This window comes from Anguilla rostrata, chromosome 5 (genome assembly GCF_018555375.3).
Source record: "Anguilla rostrata isolate EN2019 chromosome 5, ASM1855537v3, whole genome shotgun sequence".
NCBI lineage: Eukaryota > Metazoa > Chordata > Actinopteri > Anguilliformes > Anguillidae > Anguilla > Anguilla rostrata.
In genome coordinates this window covers 4369518-4395122 of record NC_057937.1, presented here as the reverse complement: position 1 = coordinate 4395122, position 25605 = coordinate 4369518, and the positions used below count along the sequence as shown (strand labels likewise).

General features: G+C 47.2%; 1 protein-coding gene across 2 annotated transcripts; it reads right to left on the bottom strand.

The window, feature by feature from the left end:
- Positions 1–1125: 1125 nt before the first annotated feature.
- herc3 (HECT and RLD domain containing E3 ubiquitin protein ligase 3) lies at positions 1126–24405 on the bottom strand. Of its 2 annotated transcripts, XM_064334655.1 has the most exons (26): positions 24248–24405; positions 20729–21017; positions 19477–19636; positions 18543–18619; positions 17738–17959; positions 17029–17120; positions 16147–16277; positions 15620–15762; positions 15293–15382; positions 13964–14043; positions 13109–13233; positions 12821–12880; positions 12030–12141; positions 11264–11453; positions 10590–10753; positions 9657–9770; positions 9457–9480; positions 9278–9367; positions 8807–8977; positions 8094–8237; positions 6665–6831; positions 4547–4613; positions 4057–4139; positions 3573–3756; positions 2863–2965; positions 1126–2624 (listed from the first exon to the last, which is right to left on the bottom strand). In XM_064334655.1, exons 2-26 carry the CDS (start codon positions 20952–20954, stop codon positions 2416–2418), a joined length of 3228 nt encoding a protein of 1075 aa, XP_064190725.1. In that variant the 5' UTR covers positions 20955–21017; positions 24248–24405; the 3' UTR covers positions 1126–2415. The 2 variants fall into 2 exon arrangements, with proteins under 2 accessions (XP_064190725.1, XP_064190726.1); XM_064334656.1 differs by lacking the exon at positions 15293–15382.
- Positions 24406–25605: the final 1200 nt, after the last annotated feature.

Here is a 25605-nt window from a genome sequence, read left to right as displayed (position 1 = left end):
TATGCATGTATATATGTATATATTCTCCCGTCGTATGTATTCTGATGCTCAAAGGGCTACAAAAAAATTTCAGGTTTAAACAGCTATTACGTGACAAACCGACTCAGCAAAAGTCCCTTTACATTGTGCAAAAAACTCCTGTACCAACTGTACACAGCTTACTAACAGGCAGAGATACAAGTGAGAAAGCAAAAATAACCCCCGCCCCCCCCCCCAATCAATCATCTGAACAAAATCTGAATCGGTGAAAAGGTGGAAACGAGATGGTCACTGCAATTATACGGTGGAAGAATGGGCGGGTGGGCAAAAATGGTACCTACAGAGAAGGGGAATGAGCAAGGGGGGGGGGTGGTGTTCCATCCCCCCCCCCCCCCCACCCCAGCTCACCCACCCAATGGCTGCAACATTTAAATACATTCATATGTATCTGGAAAACCTGAACCACTGCTCGTTGGACAGCAGCATCAGGTACACCGCTATAAATAAGGGTGTAGGGTCGGCGAGCAGCGATTCGCCCGTTTTGCTAATTATTGCTATAGCAATTAAGTGTTCCGCCAGTACCACCTGCGCCCTCCAGCGGTAGACCTGGGGGTTCCGGGTTTCGACCGGAAACCCCGGTCCAGTGTGGTGGGCGTGGCCGAATTTTTTTTTTGAGGGGTGCGCGCGGACCTGGAGGATTTTTTTCCGGAAAACGGGTGAAGGGTGCGGAGGCCCGTAAGGCGAACGCCTCGGTTGCTAAGAGACCATAGACACGCCTCTCAGCCATTACAGCTCTTTCTGCCCTGTCATCCCCAAGCTGTGAGCAGGCCGACGACAAAAAAACACGACACGGCTCCCTGTGAGCAGGCTTGAAGTCTGAATAGCCTTCAACGAGCTCGCCTACAGTTCCAACATCCTTCTGTTGGGCAACGTGATGTCCGGACTGAAAATGCAGCTCACAGCTAGACTCAGGGAATCTAATTAGAGGGCAGTCAAACTGCAAACAGGGCCCCCCGTTCCCGTGTCTGCCACGAAGAACCGGACCTCCATAACCGCGAACTCCCACAGCGCAGCTCAGCGTGGGCCGAGGGTGGGGCCTGGACCAGACCTGGACTAGGCCTCTGTCTTAACCCTTTGAAGACTAAGTTTCTTAGGATTTTTTGTCAGTGTTCTTGAACTCCTCTGCTTTCCACTACCAGCAGTGATTGTGACATCAGCATTAGAATGTTCGGTTAAGAACATTCTAATCACATAGTTAGGGGTTAAGGCCAGTACAGCCAAGTGTGCCCATGTGTATTTGTAATTGCCACAGCACTGTCCTGACATTCAGCCTGCCATGTGCTTAAAAGCAGGGCACTGGAGAGGAACAGGAAAATAAATTTTATCTTGTTCTTGCTAATTGACGTTTTGCTAATTAATCCATGTTGTTTTGTGCCAGTTTGTTCAAACAGACTCCGTGCAAGCAACCTTCACTCTCAAATGATTCACTTGCAATGCACGCGTGCAACACTTGCAACCTACCCTTCCGTAAAGCACCATACACACTACACTCAATCACCACCAAAGGCAATGTTCTTAATTATTGTTGCAGGACTTAAATCAAAAAATCAGTCTGCTTTTTGAATACATTTGGTAACAGAAAGCAAGGGGAACGCCAGGTGTGAACGCCATGCACCGGCACGCTCCACACAAAAATACCCATCCTCCCCGCAGTGTCCAGGGTCGGGGGTCAGGAGCCCGGGGTCAGGGGTCAGGGGGTCAGGGGGTCAGGGATGGGAGTCGATCATCCCCTGACAGGACCCTGAACTGAACAGTCACTTAAAAGCAGGACCGCCGCACATGCGCCCCAAATTATCCAGCATTAAAACCAGCCTGAAGGACGGCTGGGAAACGAGGGAGGCCACCCCTCCACTGCAGTCAGGGGATTCTGGGAAAAAAAACCCCAGACTGGAATCCCCTACTGTCACTCACCCAGAGAGAGAGAGAGAGAAAGAAGGAGAGAGAGAGAGGCAGAGAGACAGCAAGAGAGAGAGGGGGGGAGAGAGAGAAAGAGGGTAAGACAAAGAGAGTGAGTGAGAGAGAGAGAGAGAGAGAGAGAGAGAGAAGACAAAGTGAGTGTGAGAGAGGAGAGAGAGAGAGCGAGAGAGAGCCAGAAAAAGAAAATGTTTGATCCTCTAACAGAACATATAATTTTACGTATATATATATATATATATATTTAAATGATATTTCATTAAAACCACCTTTTTATTCAAATATTACAAAGATTTAAAAAGAAACAAGCTTTAAATCATCTTCACATTGTGTAGTCCCCTGCCTCCCACTCCCTTGTGGTAGTAAACAGCAGACGAACGGGAGAGCGCCCCCCCACCCCCAGGCCCCTCCCTGCCCCGCCCCCCCAGGCCCCCCCCCTCAGCCCCCCCTCCCCCCCCCCCCTCACACCAGGCTGAAGCCCTCGTACTGCTCCACGGCCTGCGTTAGCCGCCGCCGCAGCGTGTCTTTGGTCTGGTAGCGCGGCATGTCCAGCAGGTTGTAGCAGGTGTGCGCCACCGGCAGGTAGTGCTCCTCCGCCGCCGTGGACTGGATGATGATGCGCAAGCTCGCCATGCCGTGGATGGGAATGCGGTCGCTGCCCGTCAGGAACACTGGTGAGGCACCAGCACGACACGACATTATGTTACGCTCCGTTACGTTACATTGTGTCATGTTACATCACAGTGTGCTACATTACATGATGTTACATTACATTATGCTGCATTTTGTTACTTCATATTACGGTGTGCTACATTACATTATGTTACATTACATTGCAGTACATTATGTTGCTTTACATTATGGTGCACTACATTACATTGTGTTACATAATGGTTTGATCATACTTACATAAAAACTGTTTCTTCTTTTCAAGTGGAAACTCATGAAATACCTCCCAGAACATCTTCACTGTGGGGTGAGATGCAGAGTACTCCCCTTTGTAAACAGCGTTCTGTTCAAATAAAACACACGGAGACGGGACTCTGCATGAGCTTGCACGAGCAACCCTTCTTCGATAAGATCGCCTCTGCTACAAAGCTCCGCGTGGTAGCGCACGTGGGAGTGCACGTGCTAGCATGCACGGCAATGCACACAATGGGAAAACTTCTCAGAGCGCACGTCTACGAGCGCACGTGTCCGTGCACGTGCGCCGAAGCGGGTCGCGTCTCCCGCGGGCGGCCCAGTGCGAAAACCTCCGTTTCCACGGAGACCTTACCTCCCCTAACCCCGCAGAGAGGCGTCAGACTTGTTTCGCAGATTTCGCGAGCCCCTGGGAAAAGTCGCCTCTCGGGAGGTGGGGGAGAACAAACTGCCAGTACTGAAAACTGGCTCCTGCACTGCCCCTCCAGACCTCACGGGGGCGCCCTCCCATGCACACGGCGGCCTAAAACACTCTATCCTCACCTGCGCTATCCGCTCATGCTTAAGTAAACCAATGTTGCCACATGCTAACATTAGCCCGCTGTATAATCTCATGCTAAAACTAAAGCCCTCTATCATCTCATGCTAATATAAACTGCTCTGCTAGTACGTCTCATGATAATATTGCCCAGTCCAACCTTCTCCATTTCCTCCCAGTTGTAGTTGTTATTGCCGACCACCATGGCCATGAGCTCGGAGGGCTGGAACAGGGACAGGATCTTCCCACCGCAGACCTTCAGAAACCCGCTCGAGAAGGCAGAGTAAAGCTCCTTCACGGAGTCACTGAACACGTAGTTGAGGTAGCCCTCCACAAACTCCTCCCTGAAATGCAGGCCACAGCAGACAGACACATCACTTCCTGTACAGTACACATAACATTTCCTGCAAAGCAGACATCATTTCCTGATCAGCTGACACATTACTTACACACCTGAACTGCTAGCAGCCAAGAACATTCTAATCACATATTTGTGACCTTGCACCTTAGAAGGGTTAATGGCTTGGCTTCTCATTCTCAGAAACGTACAGTGTGTACAGGCTTGGCTCCAGGTCTTGTTTTCTTCACACCCTGTTGGCCTTGAGTGTAATAAAGTGATGTCATTGAGCATTGGCAGGCCTCACCTGTTGCCCTTGTGTACACTGATGTTCTCTCCACCTGGAACCAGCTCCTTCACCTCCGTCAGGCCATAATACTCCCTTGTAATCTGCGAGGAGAATGTGCCGTTTTTCCATGGAATCTCACACCAGAACCACACTGTGGGTACCCTTAGGGCCATGTTATTCACAGTGGAACCTTACTCAGTGACAGTATTTGGGAAGACTAGGGACTGTGGCTATGCCATGGTTTCATTTAACTGCAACATGAGTACATTTGTGAGTTAGAAGAGGCACACCCAACTGTTAATGAGGTGCAAATCAGCAGAAGGCAAAAAAATCCAAAGAAAGAAGATTTCAAGCTCTCCTGTCTTTAATTCAACAAAATAATTAAACTGAGGAGCAAAGACCGTCCAATCTCATTTGAATCGCTGTAACATCAAAAACAAACACGTTCCTGATCTGCGATTTAAAAGGTTTCACCGAAGCTCTAGAGGCGACGCTTGCGCTGACTCACAGCGAAGTTGAGGCAGAACGTCTCCTCCACATCGTCGCCTTCGTAATCCAGCAGCTGCTGCAGACTCCTGCGGAAACGAAAGCGTGATTTACACACAGTCCCCACAACAACACGTGTGATTTACACACAGTCCCCACAACAACATGCGTGATTTACACACAGTCCCCACAACAACACGTAATTTACACACAGTCCCCACAACAACATGCGTGATTTACACACAGTCCCCACAACAACACGTAATTTACACACAGTCCCCACAACAACACGTGTGATTTACACAAAGTTCCCACAACAACATGCGTGATTTACACACAGTCCCCACAACAACACGCGTGATTTACACAGTCCCCACAACAACATGCGTGATTTACACACAGTCCCCACAACAACACGTGTGATTTACACAAAGTCCCCACAACAACACATAATTTACGCACAGTCCCCACAACAACACGCGTGATTTACACACAGTCCCCACAACAACACGCGTGATTTACACAGTCCCCACAACAACACGCGTGATTTACACAGTCCCCACAACAACACGCGTGATTTACACAGTCCCCACAACAACACGCGTGATTTACACACAGTCCCCACAACAACACGCGTGATTTACACAGTCCCCACAACAACACGTGTGATTTACACACAGTCCCCACAACAACACGCGTGATTTACACACAGTCCCCACAACAACACGTAATTTACACAGTCCACAACAACACGCGTGATTTACACAGTCCCCACAACAACACGCGTGATTTACACACAGTCCCCACAACAACACGTAATTTACACACAGTCCCCACAACAACACGCGTGATTTACACAGTCCCCACAACAACACGCGTGATTTACACACAGTCCCCACAACAACACGCGTGATTTACACACAGTCCCCACAACACACCGTGATTTACACAGTCCCCACAACAACACGCGTGATTTACACACAGTCCCCACAACAACACGTGTGATTTACACACAGTCCCCACAACAACACGCGTGATTTACACACAGTCCCCACAACAACACGCGTGATTTACACAGTCCCCACAACAACACGCGTGATTTACACAGTCCCCACAACAACACGCGTGATTTACACAGTCCCCACAACAACACGTAATTTACACACAGTCCCCACAACAACACGCGTGATTTACACAGTCCCCACAACAACACGTGTGATTTACACGCAGTCTCCACACAGCAGATGTAAACAACGTGTGATTTAAATATGGTTCACTTCTGCCCTTCCTGCTATTTCGCTCACGAGCACAAGAGAGAGAAAATAGATATGACAATTAATTATGGGGAACGTGGCACGTGTAAATAAGTGACACTCGCTTCCCATAATGTTTGTTAGAGCCAGCCAGCATAGCTGAGGCTCCCAGGGGGGTTGGAGGGGAGGCGGGGGTGGAGGGCACTGCAGGCTGAGAGTTCCGGGGGGGTGTGGCAGGGGCACAGCTGTTATTCTAGTAAAAGCTCTCCCACAGAGGAATTCAACCCCGAGATCCCTGCACAAACACAGCAATTAGTAGGTGTGTGTGTGCACGTGCCTGAGTGTATGTGTGTGTGTGTGAGTGTGTGTGTGTGTGTGTGTGTGTGCGTGAGTGTGTGTGCGTGTATGTTAATGAGGGACACACATCTTTTAGAATGCTGGGACATAAACTCTTACAACAGACCCAGCTATAGCTTATAATGGAAAACCACAGACTCAGTTATCGCAGATGATGGTAAGCGAGACCAATTCACACAAAAACATGTTGATGTTCTACTTGAAATAGACCAACTCCATTTCTGCTTTATAAAACAAATAAATGAAATAAAACAACACTCATGGTTTGGCTGGTAACAGTGGAGATATGATGGTCCCATTGATTTCCTATGCGTTTTTTGTTGGGCGTTGGGTGTACAGTGTTGAATGCAATGTTGGTGTACAGTGTAGTATTTTCAGTGTTGAATGCAGTGATGGGTGTACAGTGTAGTATTTTCAGTGTTGGGTGCACAGTGTAATATTTTCAGTGTTGAGTGCACAGTGTTGAATGCAGTGTTGTGTGCACAGTGTTGAATGCAGTGTTGGCGTTGGGACCGGAGGCAGTGCCGCACCTTCCCTCCGTAGGGGACAGCTCCTTCAGGTCCTCCAGGGACGGGCACACGTCCAGCAGCTTCTTGTACAGGACGAGGGGGAAGTGCAGGTCCACCACCGTGGAGTTGTAGATGGCCAGGCCGCAGATGATTCCAATCAGGTGGAACCAGTTGTGCTCCACAAAACACTGCAGGAGAGGGCACGCCACAAGCAGGGGGCGAACCGTGAATTTGCATATACCTGTAAACAACGACTTACCTGCCCACCCCAACAGGGTGCCCCCCCGTCATTTACATTCGCATTTACATTTGTGTCACTGACAGGAAATCGCTGAAAAAGTATTACAGGCTCTCTGGGGGTCTTCTGAATGAAGCAGATTCTTCAGAAAGAGTAAACTGGAAGTAATGTTACAGTGTGAAACAGATTTACGTTACAGCAGTTGGTCTCTGCTAATTCCCCATTTGAGTGAAAGTAACTCAGGAGGTAAGAGCGGTTGTCTGGCAGTCAGAGGTTCCCGTCAATCCCGCCCTGGCATGTAAGTGTCCTGAGCAAGACACTAACCCATGTTGTGATAGGCATCATGTAACGTTTGGATAAAAGCTATTAATGCAGTCCATTACCATTACCATTCCCAAATTCAACACTGATCTCGTTTAGGCTAAGGACCGAAGACACACAGAGATCACACACCAATCCCGAACTCGGTACGACCGAACTCATAAAACCAGCCACATGTTTACATCTCACGACAGAACAGAGATTACGCTTTAAAAAATGACGGGTCATTCCGTTCATTTATTTACCATGTGTTTTGACATGGTTTAATAAATCTGTGAGACCCAGACCTCAGTTTTTTATTTAAAAACAATGAAGGTAATGAGTTATGCATCCAAACTACTTAATAACCAGGGGCCTAATTTCCGCAGTGACTCTGCATTTTTATTGGCTCGTGACCCTTTTGAAAGGGCCCAGATGGCGGTCCCATTTCCTGGAAGGGTGTAATGGCTCATGTGCAGAACACGGCCACGGCACACACACGCGCTGACTCATTATTTACATTTCAGCAAGGTTCAGTCCCAGAGACAGATACGCCCTAAATACCGAGCCTTGCCACCACACCCGCCCTGCTACAGCCTTAGGCACACCGAAGACGGACGGGAGGTTACAGGAGAAAATGCTGACTATTTGCAATCAAAATGTTAAAATATGCTGTTTTTCTCCCCATTTGTTTTAAACCAGATTAGGTTATTCTTGTTCAGGGCAAATTACAGAAGATGAACAATGAGTCAAATTCAGATATGTAGAATGCGCCAAGCAGATCCAGACATGCGTTTTTGTTACGCCTAACTTCGCGTGCCAGCATTGGCCCACTCGTGCAGGTCGAAAAAAATGCTGTTCGGTCACTTTTATTTTTTTTGAGAACTGGCAGAGGTTGGGGCCTGAACTCACTTTGTCAGAAAACCAGAGCAGGTTGGAGTCGGTGTTCTGGGTGAACATTCCGTACACCGGGTCCATCAGCTCCTTCAGGAGCAGGAGGAAGAACTCCTTGGTCACTCCCCCAGCGTCCACGGCCTCCTCCCCGTCGAATATCACCTGAGGAGAACGCAACATCGACACCGGGTCACCTGAGAAAACCTGCGCCTTCAGCACAACACCTGATATGACCTTCTTCAGGTGACCATAGAGCTGGGCTGCTCTACTCCAGGTCCTGTGGGGCAGTGTCTGCAGGTATTTGATCCAGCCATGCATTACACCACCTGATTTCACTACTGAGCTTACTTCCTGTGCCAAGGTTAATGAAATCAGGTGGTGTTGTTCACAGTTGGAGCAAATATCTAGAGACACTGCAGCCTGCAGGACCCTGGAGTTTGAGTATCACTGCCTTAGAGAAACACATTATCAGCAGTATGAGGCTTGGGCAAAACAGCAGAGTGTGTGTGTGAGAGTGAGAGAGATAGAGACTGTGTGTGTGTGTGTGTGTGTGTGAGAGAGTGTGTATGTGTGTGAGTGTGTGTGTGTGCGTTTGTGTAACAGAGAGTGTGAGTATATTTCTGTGTGTGTGTGTGTGTGTGTGTGTTTGAGAGAGAGAGTGTGTGTGTGTGTGTGTGTGTGTGTGTGTGTGAGAGAGAGAGTGTGCATTTGTGTGTGTGTGTGTGTGGTACCTTGAGTGGCTTCTTGAGGTCAATGTCGGAGTAGATGGTGAGCTCACGCAGTGCGTCGCTCACTAAGTGGTCCCTCCGGACATGCAGAACCAGGAAAGGGTTCCGCGCCAGCAGTGGTTCCAGTGTCAGAAGCATGAACACGTTGTGCAGGTTCGCCCCACTCACCGCCATCTGCACCCCCGAACCCCAAAACAGCACCGTCACAAAACACCCAGCAAACCCCCCATACCCCAAAACAGTACCGTCGCAAAACACACACACCCACACACACACACACATCACACACCACACACACACATACATCACACACAGACACACGCGCGCACACACACACACATACACCACACACACACACACCACACACACACCACATACACACGACACACACACACACACACACACACCACACACAGACACATACACACACACACACACACACACACAGACATACACACACACACAGAAGGCTACCTGCATCTGTAGCTCAGCATCGGTCTGTAGCATGGTCGTCTTCGCCTGAGCGTTCAGAATGAACGGATATGCACACAGCGTCACTGAGCTCTACGAACCAATCAGAGAGAGCCTCGGTCAGACCACGCCTCCGTCAGACCACCACACAATAACAATACACCGCTTTGCACATGACATACCTGCACTGGTGGGGACCTCATTTTCTGCAGAACAAACACAACAGAACAAATATTAATAATTTTTGTGACATATTCATTACATATTACATATGGGTTACATGGCATGAGATTGCCTGTGATCAGATCACATAAATATGAAGATTATGCAGAGAGCCTGCTGTGAACTCGAGCAGTCTTGTCTGACCGGGGAAAAGACTTACGATTTCAGCCTTGCTCAGGAACCACTTGAGGTAGTCCTCCTGGATGTCCACCAGGTTGCTGATGTCGGGAATGTAGAAGCGGTTGTACTCCACGTGCTGAGCTTTCTGATTGACCTACAGCAGTGTAAACACAGGGGGCTAATTCCACACGCCATTCTCCTACAATCTCACTCTTGTACTCATTGACCATATTTCCCACACAAAGCACTCTATGGTATTGTGATTCAACACACAGAGCACTCTATGGTATTGTGATTAAACACACAAAGCGTTCTATGATATTGTTCTATAACGCACACTGTACTCTATGGTATTGGGTTTAAACACAGAGAGCACTCTACGGCATTGCGAATAAACACACTCAGTACCCTATGGTATTGTGATTAAACACACTCACATTCCCTGCACAAATCATATTAAAGGTAAAACATTTGTCAGACAATGTAGTGGGTACAATAAAAATTGTGGAGGCGTGCCACACATTGAAAAGTGGCATCAAGCAATGACCCGTACCAGCGGGCAGTAACCTGTGTCAGGGTAAACAAACATGCCGTCTATTTATTGTAGGGTGGCACTGGCATGACAGCAAACTGCAGGGTAAGCGCTCTATGCAGGCGGACACTGAGCAAACAACGGTGTGCCCGTCCATCTGGCCTTCCTTACACAGCAAACGGGAGAACGGTGTTTTGCTGCAAGCAGCTACTGCTATTGTTTTTTATTCACCATCTGTCTGAATAGAGCATTTATCAGGCCATTTATTTATTTTTTTGCCACGGTCTAATAAACAGGCAGACAAGCACGCTTGTTTCGCCTTCTTGCTGTACGTTGAGTAAATAAAACAACGTTAGCCGGCTGTGTTAGCCTTTCGCGCGTTCGCCGCGAATGTTAGCCGCGCGTGTTAACCGCGCGCGTTAGCCGCGCGTGTTCGCCGACCTTGTGCAGCTTCTCCAGGAGCTTGAGGGTGGCGCTGATGTAGCTGTCCACGAAGACGGGGATGAGCACGGCCTTGCCGCTGGTCAGCAGGAACACCACGATGCTCTTGTACATCTCGACCAGCCGCGAGAACACGCTGCAGTCCATCAGGGACCACCAGTTATCTGCAACGGAGGAGCACAACCGCACCGAATGACACATGTTACGAACCAGCAGCGTTACAAACGCCAGTGGAGCCGGTGGCATTACAATCGCTAGCGGTACGCTAGCCAAAATGCACGCATTCTCCTACTGCATATGTCCAATCTCAACAACGCAGCTCTTAGTTTGCACAAAAGCATATTTCATATCCACAATGCAGCTCTTAGTTTGCACAACTGCATGTTTCAAATCCACAACGCAGCTCTTAGTTTGCACAAATGCATGTTTCATATCCACAACACAGCTCTTAGTTTGCACAAATGCATGTTTCATATCCACAACACAGCTCTTAGTTTGCACAAATGCATGTTTCATATCCACAACACAGCTCTTAGTTTGCACAAACTCATATTTCATATTTACGTCTGAATGTATACTTAGATAAATGCAGGTTTTGAATGAGCAGAAGTCTGCTTCAGGGGAACGAGCACACCCCATCCTAAAAGAACAGGGGGGGGAGGGGGGGGGCGTACCGAGGACCTTGCTGGGGTTGGTGTCCAGCCGCAGGATGGCCATGGCCAGGGGGATGGTCAGGGTGATGTAGTACTTGGAGTCCTGCAGCACGGGGCACTCGGACAGGATCAGGTAGATCCGCATGGCCTCCACGTCCGGAGGGGAGGGGGGCAGCTGGGGGATCAGGAGGCTCTCGAAACTCTTTGTGGCCTGCAGGAGATTCAGAACAATGATCCACTTAAAACTTTAAATGTGTACGGCCTTTGTTTTACTGAACTGAACAGAGATACGCATCACTATTTAGGGAAAAGACCTTAGGCTGTGAAAAGGGCCTTATGTAACAGCTTTTCCCAACCTTTTTTTCCCTCCAAATTTAGAATCTCATGGCACACTGCTCCCAAAAGCGAGCAACGTACTGATATTAAACACAGAGTACTCTATGGTACTGATATTAAACACACAGAGCACTCTATGGTACTGATATTAAACACAGAGTATTCCATGGTACTGTGATTAAACACACAGAGCACTCTATGGTACTGTGATTAAACACACAGAACACTCTATGGTACAGTGATTAAACACACACACTACACTATGGTACTGTGATTAAAGACACAGACTACACTACGGTACTGTGATTAAACACACAGAACACTCTATGGTACTGTGATTAAACACACAGTGTATTCCATGGTACTGTGATTAAACACACAGAACACTCTATGGTACTGTGGTTAAACACACAGAACACTCCATGGTACTGTGATTAGGCTGGTAGAGTACCTGCTCCAGCAGTCTCGAAAACGCCGGTTTCATCAGGGTGTCAAAAACGACCCTGACAGACCTCAGATCGATCCCAGGGATTTTGGGGTTGGTTTTGAAGTGTCCGTCATCGCTGGGGGGGCAAACAGAAACAACACTTATTCCCCACAGGCAACACTGCCGGGACAGGAGGGTAGAGGTGGACGGGAATCACTGTCCTCTTCCGCGTAGAGGACACCAAGAAGTCACAGAGAGCTGTTCCCACGAAACAATGTTTACCTAGCATTGGGTCAGCAGAGCAGGCAGAGAGTCGCGCAAAGTGCCAAGGCTATCTGCTGGAGGATCAGCGCACCGTGTGCAGTTTGTCTGTCCCGGGCCCGGGTGGAACCGTCCCCAGACAAACATCAGCAGATTAGAACCATGGGCACACGGGAACATGGGACGTGTGACTGGCGAGGGCCTCCTCTTTCACAGGCAGGCTGTCAGGCCCGGTGTGAAAGATGTGACCTCGGCCCTGTGAAAACCCAGCGACTGGAGCAGACCCAACCTGCTGCTGCTGGTCGTATCCTTGATTCAATATAAACTTGATGTGGAATGTACTGTGGATGTCATTGGTATGGACTATGCTTCTCTTTTCAAATACTTCTCTCTCTCTCTGTTTAATACGTTTTTTAAAGTGACACTTCTAGATTTATATTGCCATCTTGACCAGGACTTCCTGGAAGAAGAGATACTGTATCTCAAAGGGACCCTCCTGGCTAAATAAAGGATAAATAAAATAAAAGTTTTTTTAGAATGGCCTCAGTTCTGACCTTAGATCCAGGAAACTGGCATTCCAGCATGCGGTTGATGAAAGGAGCAGGATGATGTCACTAAAAAATAAAACACAGAACAGTCAGGGTTTAAAAAAACTAAAAAAGAAAACTATTAAAAAAAATATTACAGTGACCACAGGAAAGACGCCATCTTGGAAGGTACGCTTTGAAAACAGGACAGTAAATAATCATTAATACTAAACTACTTATTCCCTAAAAAAAGTTATAAAAGCCAGCAATTAAAGCATGGGCTGATGGGATAGCTCACAGTATTGGAACGCTTACTTCGTTATACCGGAGTCTGAGCCCTCTAGGAGCTTCATCCTCCAGGTATTTAAATTTTCCTGATTAATTATGGAGATGCTTTTTGTGGAATTAATAATGCGGAAGTCTTCGGGGACTGTTGAGCTCTGCAGCGGGAAAGACGGCGAAAACGAGGGGGGAAAAAAAAGAAAAACAGTTCAGTTTTTTCAGACAGTCGTGCAGAAGGGCTGGAAATACCGCCAACGCCTCAGCCATCACCAAGACCTCGTCCAGATTTGCATCTGGCCTGACAGATATGCAAATCCCCAGTTCTCCGTCCAATCAGTGTGCTCCACAGTTGCAAACCTGTACCTCCTGAGGTTAGACGACCCCAACGACCTGTCAGACCCGCATCACTCCAGTCTGAACTTGTAGAATGCGGTGATTCAACACGTCAAAAAGAAACTGCTATTTTTGTAAAACTAACTCTTAGTGCTTGTGAAGAGACCCAATTACTTACAGCTTTTGCTGAAGCGACTGCCATTTATAGGTGTAATAATAACAAAGATCAAATGATAATGACAATATATATATACTAATAAACGTGGAGCCCATAAACCTGCAGCAATAAATAATGAAAAAATTACAAATTATGAAAGGATGCAATATTTAATTTTTTTTGCCTCTGAGTGGGAGAACGCAGAATACATCATTCAATTAAAATCTCCCAATGCCAACAATCACAGCGTACCACAGGAGAAACCATTTGTGTTGGAAACTTGACTTGTCATAGCAAACGTGTAAATCGACAGTAAAAAGTACTAACATGAAAAACTATGATACACCATGCCTTTAACAACGGCTTGCGGGGAAAAAAGTAAAGATCCAGTTGCTCACCTCCTTACTGCAGTACAACAGGAAATTGTGGTCCCCTCCACAATGAATTCTGCTAACGGTGCATTTCTCTGTGTCTAAAGCTGGAAAATTGGGAATGAATTAGCCAAGACATAGTTTTACAGTGGAATGTAATCTACATAGCACCGTAAATACCCTGTAAACACGTACGGTAATCTAGATAACACTAAACACCCTGAAAAATATGCACTGTAATCTATGTGACACAGTAAATTCACTGAAAATACGTACTGTTATCTGCATAAAAAGCAGGTAATTAAGCGGATTTATGCAAGCTAAGTTCTCTAAACGTTCTTTTACATTGCCACCCAAGTGAATGTAGATCTGTAGTTCTTATGAACTATTCTTTCGATCTTGATGAGGCACATTTACATTGAGAGAGAAAGAGAGAGAGAGAGAGAGACAGAGAAGAGAGAGGGAGAGAGAGAGAGAGAGAGAGTGAGAGAGCACACGCCTTGGATAAAGACCAGAGGTGCAAAGTCCAGGGGGTCAGCAGAAGTCCTGCCATGTGTTTTTTTCCTCCATGACCTCAGCCAGCTGTTTTCCCTAATTAGCTCTGCCTCCTGGCTGAACAATCATGCTACTAAGCAAATCCAGGTGACTGGAACGAAATACCGGGGAGGACTTTCACTTCCTGGACCTGGATTTTACACCTCTGGTGCAGACTTTCTCCCCCCCCGCGCTTCAAACATGCGCATCACCTTACACACCACCGTCCAAAAAAAAAAAAACACCCTCAAAGTAGAGCCGTCCGTCAGTGAAGCCCCCTGCCAAACACGCACCAAACACTCACCGCCCCTCTTCAGGTCTCCTCCTGCAATCACTAATAATTAACCTTCGTTAGAAGATCAGCTGTTTTATTTCACTGTTTCATTTCACAAATTCCATGGCAACTGATGTTACAAATGCAGGATACGCCCCTGCTGAAGTCCAATTCGGCCACATAATAGAGACTGATAGGATTATTTCCTCCTGGTGGGTATAAAAGCATACACGTCTGTCTCTATTATGCAGATGCATTGGAGCATATCAGGCAAATACCCTGCATCCGTAACGGCAGTTACTGTGGAATCGCCCCGTGAAGGATTTTAGGCTCAAACGAAACCCCACAAAAGCGCTGCCATGCCTCACAGACCCGCCACTTTGGCTGAAATCCGGTCCGCCCGCCCACCGCCGCGCTTAGCCGCCACACCGCGGTGCTCGCTAACGGCGCTGCAAACGTGTTCAGACAGGAGGGGAATGTCGGGGACGTGAATGCGCCCCCCCCCATCCCCCCCCCCCCCCCGCGCCCGCGCCCCCCCTCATTTATACCATCAGCTGAACGTCTCCAAGGAAAAGCACGCCTGGCGACGTCCCTGAACAAGTCTGGCCACGACCTCCCTCGTGCATCGCTCTGACTTTCTGAAAGAAGCATGTGGGAGACTCTCTCATATCCTACCGTTCAGTCACAGTCCTCAAACACACTGGTGTGGTGGAAAGTGCATTTAATCGTCCTTCGCTACACTCGTGTAAATACGGAACTAATGCACAAAGAAATGAAAAAGCGAGAACAATGGAAGTACACAGAACACTTGTGGTAATTTCGACGCCAATTTCAGCCAATAAGAAGCGGAAGCGTGCAGGCAGCACAGTAGTCACCTGACCGCCGGGGACTTCCTGTGTAGGTGACAGGAAGTGGGCTCTGGGCGTTGCCCTTGGTTCCCGTGCCCAGCTGCCCTTTGCTGTTGCAGCCGAACGCGTAGACCAGCCCCGAGGAAGGCACGAAGGCGAGGGTGTGTTGTCTGCGGAGGACACACAGGCCAAAATCAGCCTCACTGCACCCCCAGCATGCTCACCATGGGCAGGGTGACTACACAAACTGCACAGGACTACAAGACCCATGTTTACAATGTAAACGTCTTCAAAATTCTAAGTCATTGTTCTAGGACTCCACTGCATTCCATTACCAGCAGTCACTATTACATCAGCATTAGAATGTTCAGTTGAGAAGATTCCAATCCCTTATTTGTGACCTCACACCATAGAGGGTTAAGGCCAGCGTCTCGGCCCAGTTTCACAGCTGATATACTGTAAGGAGCAGGAACGTTGCGGTGAGCGAGAGGAACCGCTCCCCCCCCCCCCAGCCGTGGGCGCTGAGCTCGGCCGGGGCCCGGGTCCGACAGTACCTGCCGCAGGCGATCTGGGACACCTCGCTCCCCATCAGCTCCAGGACCCGGCGCGGCAGCAGCTCGTTGTTGGTGGAGTCGTGGCCGAGCTGCCCCTGCGAGCCGTCCCCGAACGTGAACAGGCCCCCGTCCTGCCGGGGGGGACACAGACGGGGGGGGGTTCTGCGTCACCCACTCCACACGCCACATCGCACCACGACTCTCGGCACCGCAGATCTGAACCCGAAACTCAACAGAACTTAACTCCGACTCAACCCCAGGAATCAAGGTTACGATCGAGTTCAGACCCATTCAATCTGATTCAATTACGTTTTGCATAGCGCTTTTTTTTTTTACAGAGAACTGTCAAAAGATGCTTTACCCGTGCAAACGCCTACGTCACAGACGGAGGTGGGAGGTAGCGATGACGAAGCTTCTCACACTCTCCCTCTCTCTCTCACGGGGGAGTAAAACCGATCCGTCTGAGTAATCGGTTTATTACTTTCACGCCGGGCGGAGTGCCGCAAAGACACGGCGGCAATGGCGCCTCTCTCCCCGGTTAATCCCGGTTAATGGGGAAGCAGCCGCACCTGACACACGCTGCAGACTCTCACCGTTCGCACCCACTTCCTGTCTCTGAGACACTCTACGACATACGAGCCCTGGGTAGCATTCGACGAGGAGAACTTAGCACTTAAAGAATACAAAGCAAAAAAAAAAAAGGAAGAGTCCGATAATGTAAACTCTAAGAAGAGGCTTTTACATTTTACACACGCCAGTCACATCAGGTTCTTTTTTTAAAGACTTATGAATATGTATATATACTGTATATGTATATGTATTTTAAAGACTTGTGAATGTGTATATTTACATATATGAATATGTAAAAGGATCTGGGCGTACCTTAGTCAGGGCAGCCGTGTGCTCCTCCCCACAGCTGATGTAAACGACTTTCTGCGTCCTCAGGAACTTTATGTGGCAGGGCACGGCGCGGTCTGAGGAGAAGCACAGCGGACACGTCACACTCGCCGCACGAAGCCGCTCGCGCTCCCAGCTCCCCACCGACTTACGGAGAGTCATAGAGGCCAGAAAGGACACGATCAACTCTGCAGCCCAACTGCACACGAGCGTCATTTTGTGTTTGACATGAAGCTGAATGCGTTTCCAACTGTAAATGAACAGTGCCTTAATGCAGTGTCAGCTGCGTAGATAAAAGCTACCAAACCTTGAATTAATTGAAGCAAACCAGACTCTTGAGTAGTGAAAATCAATAAAACATGAATAAATCACTAAATGATCTTCCAATTAGACCAAATTGTTTGTAAAAGAAAATGTAATTACTCAAAAAAAGTACATTTTAAAACAGGTGTATGAAATGGGCAATAACAGGCAAATGTTGGATTATTATGGTTCTATGGACATAGCCACACAAAAAGTCTTTACTCTTTATCATAACAAACATCAATACTGTATTATGTCCATAATGAAAACAGCACATCGCAAAACACACAGCAGATTTCAGCCAAATGCAACTGCATGCATACTGTTAAAAGGCTGCCGTTAACAGCCAAACTCCGGGAAAGGTTGAGGCGGTAAAGGTTCTGACTCTGACCCTGTTCGTCGTTGAGGCCCAGCTGTCCCGCGCTGTTCTTCCCCCACCCGAACACGGCCCCCGAGAGGGACAGGGCGAAGCTGTGGTCCCCCCCCGCCGTGATCTGGGCCAGCGGGATCCCCGATAGAGACTTGAGGGGCTGCGGGGACAGGGAGCAGGGCCGCCCCTTCCCCAAACCCAGCTGGCCGCTGGAGTTCTGACCCCACGTGAACAGCTGTCCGTCTGACGGGAGGCAGGAGAACGCAAAAATCATCATCATCATCATCGTCATGCGTACCTCTACATAACGTCATATCATTACCACTAAAAAACACACATAACCCCAAATCACATCTACATACACACATACAAGGTCATATCATGTCTATACAAATGCATATCCTTGTCATACATGACCTCATATCATTACCATTAAAAACCCCCATAACCCCAAATCACATCTACACACACACATACAAGCTCGTGTCACGTCTATAGATATGCACAACCTTATATCATTATACATATACATGACCTCATATCATTACCATTAAAAATGCATGACCTCAAATCATATCTGAATGCACATACACAAGCTCATATCATGTCCATTAAAATGCAGGACCTTATATCATATCATTACCATTAGAAATGTATAACCTTAAATCAAATCATATCTGAATACACACACGGAATCATGTCTATTAAAATGCATAACCTCACCTGCAAAAGAGCAGTTAGATACACCATAGCTATCATACCGAAGCATAATGAGGTCTATATTATATCAATGAGGAGGCCTGGACAGCAGGCCAGTTTCTCCTACCTTTAGAAAGTGCTATACAGTGTTGGTTGCCACACATGACTTGAGAAATTCGGTGTTCGCACAGCTTTTTAATCAACCTAAAAGATGAAAAGAGACGAGGAATCCATTTGCTCAAACACAGAACAAGTACACACTGGGCCTCCTGGCTCTTCATATAGAGATTATGAGAGGAGGGAGTTCTTCAGTCTATGTCAAAGAAATCACAAATCAAAAACACAACAAATGTGCAATGAAACAAGGCCTTTCCCTCCGTAAGCCATATGCTGCGTTAGGCATGAAGTCAGCCTCCATGTGCATCTTGACTGGCAGCTTTGTCTAATAAAGCTGAATATCTCAGTCACCAAAGCTGTTGGTAAATCCAAACACGATGGAGCGTAATAAAATTTGGTATTCATTAACAGACGGGGTCCGCTGTTTGTAACAGCCGACGGGACAGCTCACTGCACAGCTGACCATAGTAACAGAGGCATGATGCCAGACTGGATCGGGTCCTTTTGTGGTGTGATTCCTCCAGATTCGGATAAGAGGCTGTGATGTATATCTCCACAGGACACGATTGATAGTTTGCAAACATACTATGTAGGCCACAAGTGCTGGAGACGTGGAAAAGCCTAAATAAAACAAAAAATGAACAAAAATCTGCAACACTGTGCCTCTCGCTGGGCTTGTAACTTTATTGGATAAAACGACTTATGTTTCGGACAACAAGTCAACGGAAAAGAGATATCTGAAATGCAAGTCATTTTAATGTCTAAAATGCAAGTCATCTTAATCAATAAAGTTACAAGCATAGCAAGAGACGCAGTGTTGTGAATGTTGGGAGTGTTTTTTGGCTTTATTGTAACCTCCACAGGAGAAATGCAAGCTGGGACTGAGCCGTATCACCTGTCCGTTCTCAGCCCGAACGCTGCGTTTCGTCAGGACGTTTGCTCACCTGGGTATCCTGACGGCCTCTTCCGCTGTGCCGAGGCCCAGCTGGCCCCCGCCGCCGGCCCCCCAGGTGAACACCTGGCCCAGCTCGTTCACCGCCACGGAGTGGGCCTGCCCACAGGCCACGCCCGAAATCTTCTGGGCGTCCAGAGCCCCCACCAGCTCTGCAGGGGGGGGGGGAACACACCCACCTGACCACCATTCTTACACAGTCGGGCAAAACGTGCCGAGGTCAGCTCCCACCCTCCTGCAAAACCCGCGAAAACGGTGCTCGAGAAACGCAACGCCGCCGCGGCGCAGCCAACTGACGCGCGTCCAAGTCCGCGGCTCGAACGGGCGCCTGTTCGAACGGGCGCTCCGTGTTCCAGAGTAACCATGGAAACCCTCCACACTGAGCCTGGCGGGGTCTGCGTCTGAGTCACAGACTAGTCTACAGCAACCAGATGGTCAGCTCCTCAGTTACTTCCGTCCTAACTCTATGGTGGGAAAGGGGGTGGGGGGGTTTGAACGCTGGTTCGCTGGTATTGATTGTGAGTCTGCAATTAATTGATCCATCAAAAGCAATTGAGTTACATGGATAACTTGGATTTCTGGGGTTAAAACTGAATCAAGGGCCTGGTTTAGATTAATCTTTTTTTTTTTTAACTGTATATATTCATGCTTGTCTCCTCCAAATTTTTTCTCCTATAACAGCAGTTTTACCCGTTTTTCTCAGTATGCTTTTTTACCACAAGTATCTGCAATGTGAGTACACCAAAATACTCTCAAATACTTACCTGTAATGGCATTACAGTACATGTAAAGAAGTTTCTGGAAATAGCACCACCGCGAGAGGCCTGTGTTTTGCCTGGGATTACAGGATCAATGCTAAGAGTCAGGAGTAATGCGCTGTAAAACCTCCTGCTCTGTCGCTGCATGTGTCGTACAGCACGATTACCCCGAATCCCCAGCACGTTTCACACACATGCATCCTCACCTCCATATAGCACTATTAAAATTAGCGTCTGCGCATGGCTACACTGATCTATCTGTGCAGATTTGATGTTTATTTAGCTGGCTAATTAATAAAAGCCACAAGAAAGATGATAAATAAAAACGTTTCCCTGTAATTGTATAAAACTAATTACTCGGGGGGTCTTCGTACTTTGAAGATCTTTAAGAGACAACCCTGTCTGTCAGAGAAACAGTGTTGGCCGAACTGCAGTTAACCTGAGAGGTGTACAGCAGTGCATTGTGGGTAGATGTCGATCTCGTACCTGGGGTGCCTCCAGGCTTGTCCGTGCCCAGCTGCCCACAGCTGTTTGAGCCGCAGGTGTACACGCTCCCATCATGCAACAGGAACAGGGAGTGGTGCCGGCCGCACGCCACCTCCCGCAGCCCCCGGCCGCTGAAGACCCGGCAGGCGCGCGGCTCGCGGACCGAGCTCTCGCCGTCGCCGACGCCCAGCTGCCCGTCCGCCGTGCTGCCCCAGCACCACAACATCTCCGCGCAGCGCCCGGTTACACCACACGGGGGCGCCGGCTCGGCTCACACCCGCACGGAACTCTGCAGGCAACGGGAGACAGATGTGGGAGGAAGTCGTCGGTGAGTCTTGTTATTGCGTTACTTTTCGTTTGGTTTAACCAGCTGGAAATTCCATCCACAGCGAGCTCAGGCGTTGCCGAGCGTTCTGGCACAACATGGCTGCCGTGCGTCTCCCAGGTGACTCACACACCGCTCAGGTGAGCTCCCCCCACCCTCAACGTTAAAAACACACAGAGACTCCAAAATTACTTCTTTTTTTTTTTTAAATTGTTATTATATTTTTGAGAATGGAAGCACTGTAGCGCTGATGTGCTATATCGGGATAAAGAACCTCCAGCAGGTTTAAATAAAACCCAGCGAGTGCCTGTAATCCCGCTTAGGCAACTCCGCGGCCTCCCTCCTGACCACAATCCCCTGGATCCCGTCCACGCGGCGGCTAAACGCGGGAGCCAAGGGCGAAGAGCAGGGGACGCCTGCTGCAGCGCCTCAGCTCCGCACTGCGATCAGAACCGGCCAACGCAAGATCGGCCAGCTCTCACACGTACCTAGGGCTGTGCTCAAAAACATGGACAAGCCAATACAGCATAACTTACCTCCTATCAATCCATGTATTAATATAATGATTGGCACACTGATATGTGTACAGATTATAAAATTTAATTCCATTAAACGTGCACATTTGCATTACCAGAGTAAAAAATATATATATATATATATTTTGCATACACAGCTCATAGAAAGTTGAAGTTATTTTAGGTATGTTCATAGACTGCAGTTGGAAGTCATGCAGAACAGCGTTCTTTACCGCCATGGCGTATGCACACATGGAACGGGCCAGGGAAGATGTGACAGAGGCTGATGCAATCATGACGGGGCCCCAGACACAGAGAAGTGTGGCCCTCCCCCCCACGTCTACACACTATGCATTCAATCATAGCTCATCTTTTTACTAGCACCTCAGTAAGGCTTCAGAGCAGGGCAGGAAATTTAACTTTTCTGTCCATAGTGGTTGAGCATCCCAAAATTCACCTGTTAATGTCATTGCTTTGCCAAACAACTAGATATTTAGAATAAGACATGACCTCCAAGTGAAGGGTGGTTACCTGCCAAAGTGGCTGGTAGACTAGGCAAACTTACCAGCACACAGACAAAATTTACCTGCATTCGTTGTATCACCACAGAAAATGCCGTACTGTAATGGATTCCAGCAGTTCCACATGAAACTGTTCACAGGAATGTAATTTAATTAACGAATGCGTATATATTTTTTAATTGGTGGTCAGCAGTAACTCATAAGTACACGCCCACATAATGAGTGCACGCGGCAGTTTCCAGCCATCGCAACGGTCGCTCCGTATGCCGCCCAACCGCGTGCAGCGAATTGGCACGATGTGTCGAGCCTACTTGAAATCTGTTCACGGCTCTTACTGTAGGTGCTCTTCAGTTACTGCATTATCAAAATTATCCTCGCTCCTATCCACCTGGCACTTAACACGATAATAGGTGTTAACAAGACACAAGCACTGGATAAAAGCAGAAAATTACAAGAATCACAGCAAACTCAAACTCAACGGCTATGAGCAAGGCCTAAATCATGCTAAAAGTTGTATGTACTGAACAGTAGAAGGGTTTAATTGAAAGGCTCTCGATAATTGTTTCATGTGGTTTCTTTTTTCTCTCCAAATCAAACCTATCACCAATTACAGATGGAAATTTCATTTTAATTGTTATTATAATTACAATAATAACCTCAAATATGTCTTGTGATGAGGCCATTTTCTCCATAGTAGCACTAGAACCTGCCAACTGAAACCTCCAAGAAACACACATGATGATCTACAGAGGCCAGACCTCACTGCTATAAAGGAAAAAATTTGCAAGGCCATTTGTTAGTCATTGTGGGAACGATGCTGCTGGATGCGCGAGAAGACTGTGGTCTGGAACTCTGTGTTCCGTCACAGGACGTTAAGCCGTTTGTTCTTAGGGACAAATGTAATGTTTTCTGCGCTTGTAATACAGCTGACAGTACTTTGCAGCAGTGCTCTGGTTAAATGGATTTGATGTCATGACGCATGACACATCAGGATAGGAAGCCAATGGATCTTCCAAACAAATACATATTCTTATATCATTATGTTGTGCATCACTGGAATGAGTCGGGCAATATTTTACGTGACATATCAATTACAGTTTAATTTAATTTCATTTAATTTAATTACTGTACACATGGCAACTTTTTTGCAATTCGGCAAGTTAACGCCCGATAAACAACTTGGCAACTATGAAGCTTTTTAACTGTGCATACCTTCAGAAAACATATCTTGCTGAGGAAAGTCAATGCACTACACGGAAATTTGATTAGCTAGTTTTAGTCATGCGACATAAAACGTCACTGGTAGCTAGCCAGTTTAGCGAACATGATCCTCCAGTCCCGAAGATTTGCCTTTGACTTGTCACCACGACTGAATGCATTTGCAAACATTAAAAAAATCCATGCGAGAGCCGAACGACTCTCTGCTAACACAGCTAATTAGATCCAGCTGGTCGAGAAAGTTCTTTATCTGCATTAATTAATTATATTGGAAAACTGGTAAAGACAGCTATGCAACGCTAACTTCACATTTCTTATATCAAACCTTACGTATCGATAAATCTCATGATGCAATGTCTCCTTAACTTTCGATTAACAACCCACCAACATGTAGTTTCAGTGGAACTGTCAAGATAGGACTAACACTAACTACCAAGCTACATAATTTCCATCTTGCTGAAGCTAGCGACCTTGAGCTAGTTTCTCATCTATTCCAGCTGACTAGCTTTTGCCAGTCAACGCTAGCTAACATTTACAGCTGATGAGGACCTACAGTCTAACTGATAAATAAATCTAGCTAGCCAGTTCTCGTAATACCGTCGTAGATAATATAGCTAGCAATCTACAACCACGTAATTTCAAAACTACTGTTAGAGAGGGACATGAGCAGTGAATTGATTGGTATTGGAACACTTTAAATAGAACTGAACTATCTACATGACAACCATATTGCACGTTAGCTAGCTACAAGGATAGCTGTTAGCTAAGATTGGACAGTACCCCTGAACGTTAGCCAGCTAGCAGCCCAGCCAGCTGGAGAAGCGTCTTCCTTGCAGTTTTCTCCAAGTACAAAGCAAATTCGTGACGAACAGTTTGACGCTCACACACAAATTAATCTAAGAGACCTTAAAACTGCGCGATATGTCTTTATGAACGTTACCTGTAGATAGGCATTTCTTGATTCCTCAAAACACACCAACGCTTGACAATAACCAGGAAGTTATGATACAGATTATCGCTGTCGTCGCTGATCACGTGATCACGCTGTCAACGTTCGCCTGAGACCACCCACGGGGCCACACCATAGGCCTATTTCACAAGATGGCGACCAAAACCGGATGTAGGGATACTTTGTTTCCGGTTACCGTTGCTACGGACGAAAGTCCATTTCTGACAGCGAAAATTTGAGCCTGAACAGCGACGTGTGTTCTCACAGTCCCTGATAGCTCTGCCAACGTTCACTGTCCGATGTTATCCGCTTTGTCGAAGCATTGCCAGTGAACGTTAAGCGGTCTAAACTGGACAAGGGCTATAAATTCTTTTTTGAGAAGTTTATATTCGGTTATGAAGGTAAGTATAACGTTAGCTCTGGTTCACCAGAAAGCTAAATAACTAGCTTGCTAACCACATCAAGTTAGCCGATTAAAGAGATGTTTCACTTCGACACTACAAATTCTTTTCTGGAGACGACTCCATTGTGTTTTCGTAGCGTGAAGCAACATCTGCTGTCCGTTAACAGCGTCTCTGTTCCTCTCGGTTGTCCCGAAAATGAATGAATAGGGAGCCTGACAACTGTGAGGAAAAGCGATTCTGTTAACGTTGACGGTCAACAGGGGAGGCAAATGCTATGTAAGTACAATGTGTTAGGCTCCACAAAATTACTTATGTTATTATACCGAAGTGAAATATCTCTGAATTAAGTTTTGTACTACCGTTACTCTTTTGTGACTGTACTTGTTCTAATAAAGATTTATGTTGTTTGTGCTGTACTTGTTCTAATAAAGATTTATATTGCTTGTCAGATCGCCTGTGTAATGGTGTTCAGTTCACTACCGAGCTGTTTGTTTTCATCGCTGATAAAAACTACCCACACATTTTTAAATCAGCTGCTATATCTTAAGTAGGCTTGTCGCGATGTCAGTCAATACATTTAGTAATTACAATTAACAACTAAAATGAACGTGCATCTGCAGTTTCAACATTGAATATCCAAATATGTGCTTGCTAACAAGCTAGCTGGCTAAAACGTAATTTGCTAATCATAACATAACATATAGCTCGCTAACTGATTTTATGACATTCCAAGTTCCAGCGCACACCAAACTACGGAGGAAGAGGTCTGCACGCTATTTCGCCGAGGCTCTCAACCAGGCGAACGTTTCCCTGCTCCTGTTTACAACCTGAGACACTTCTCCAAACCGCGCAGAGTACATATGAGCTGCTTAAACTCTGAATAACTCGCGATGTCGGTGTTTGAGGTGCTTGGCTAAGTTAGCTAGCTAGATGCGTTTCCTCATT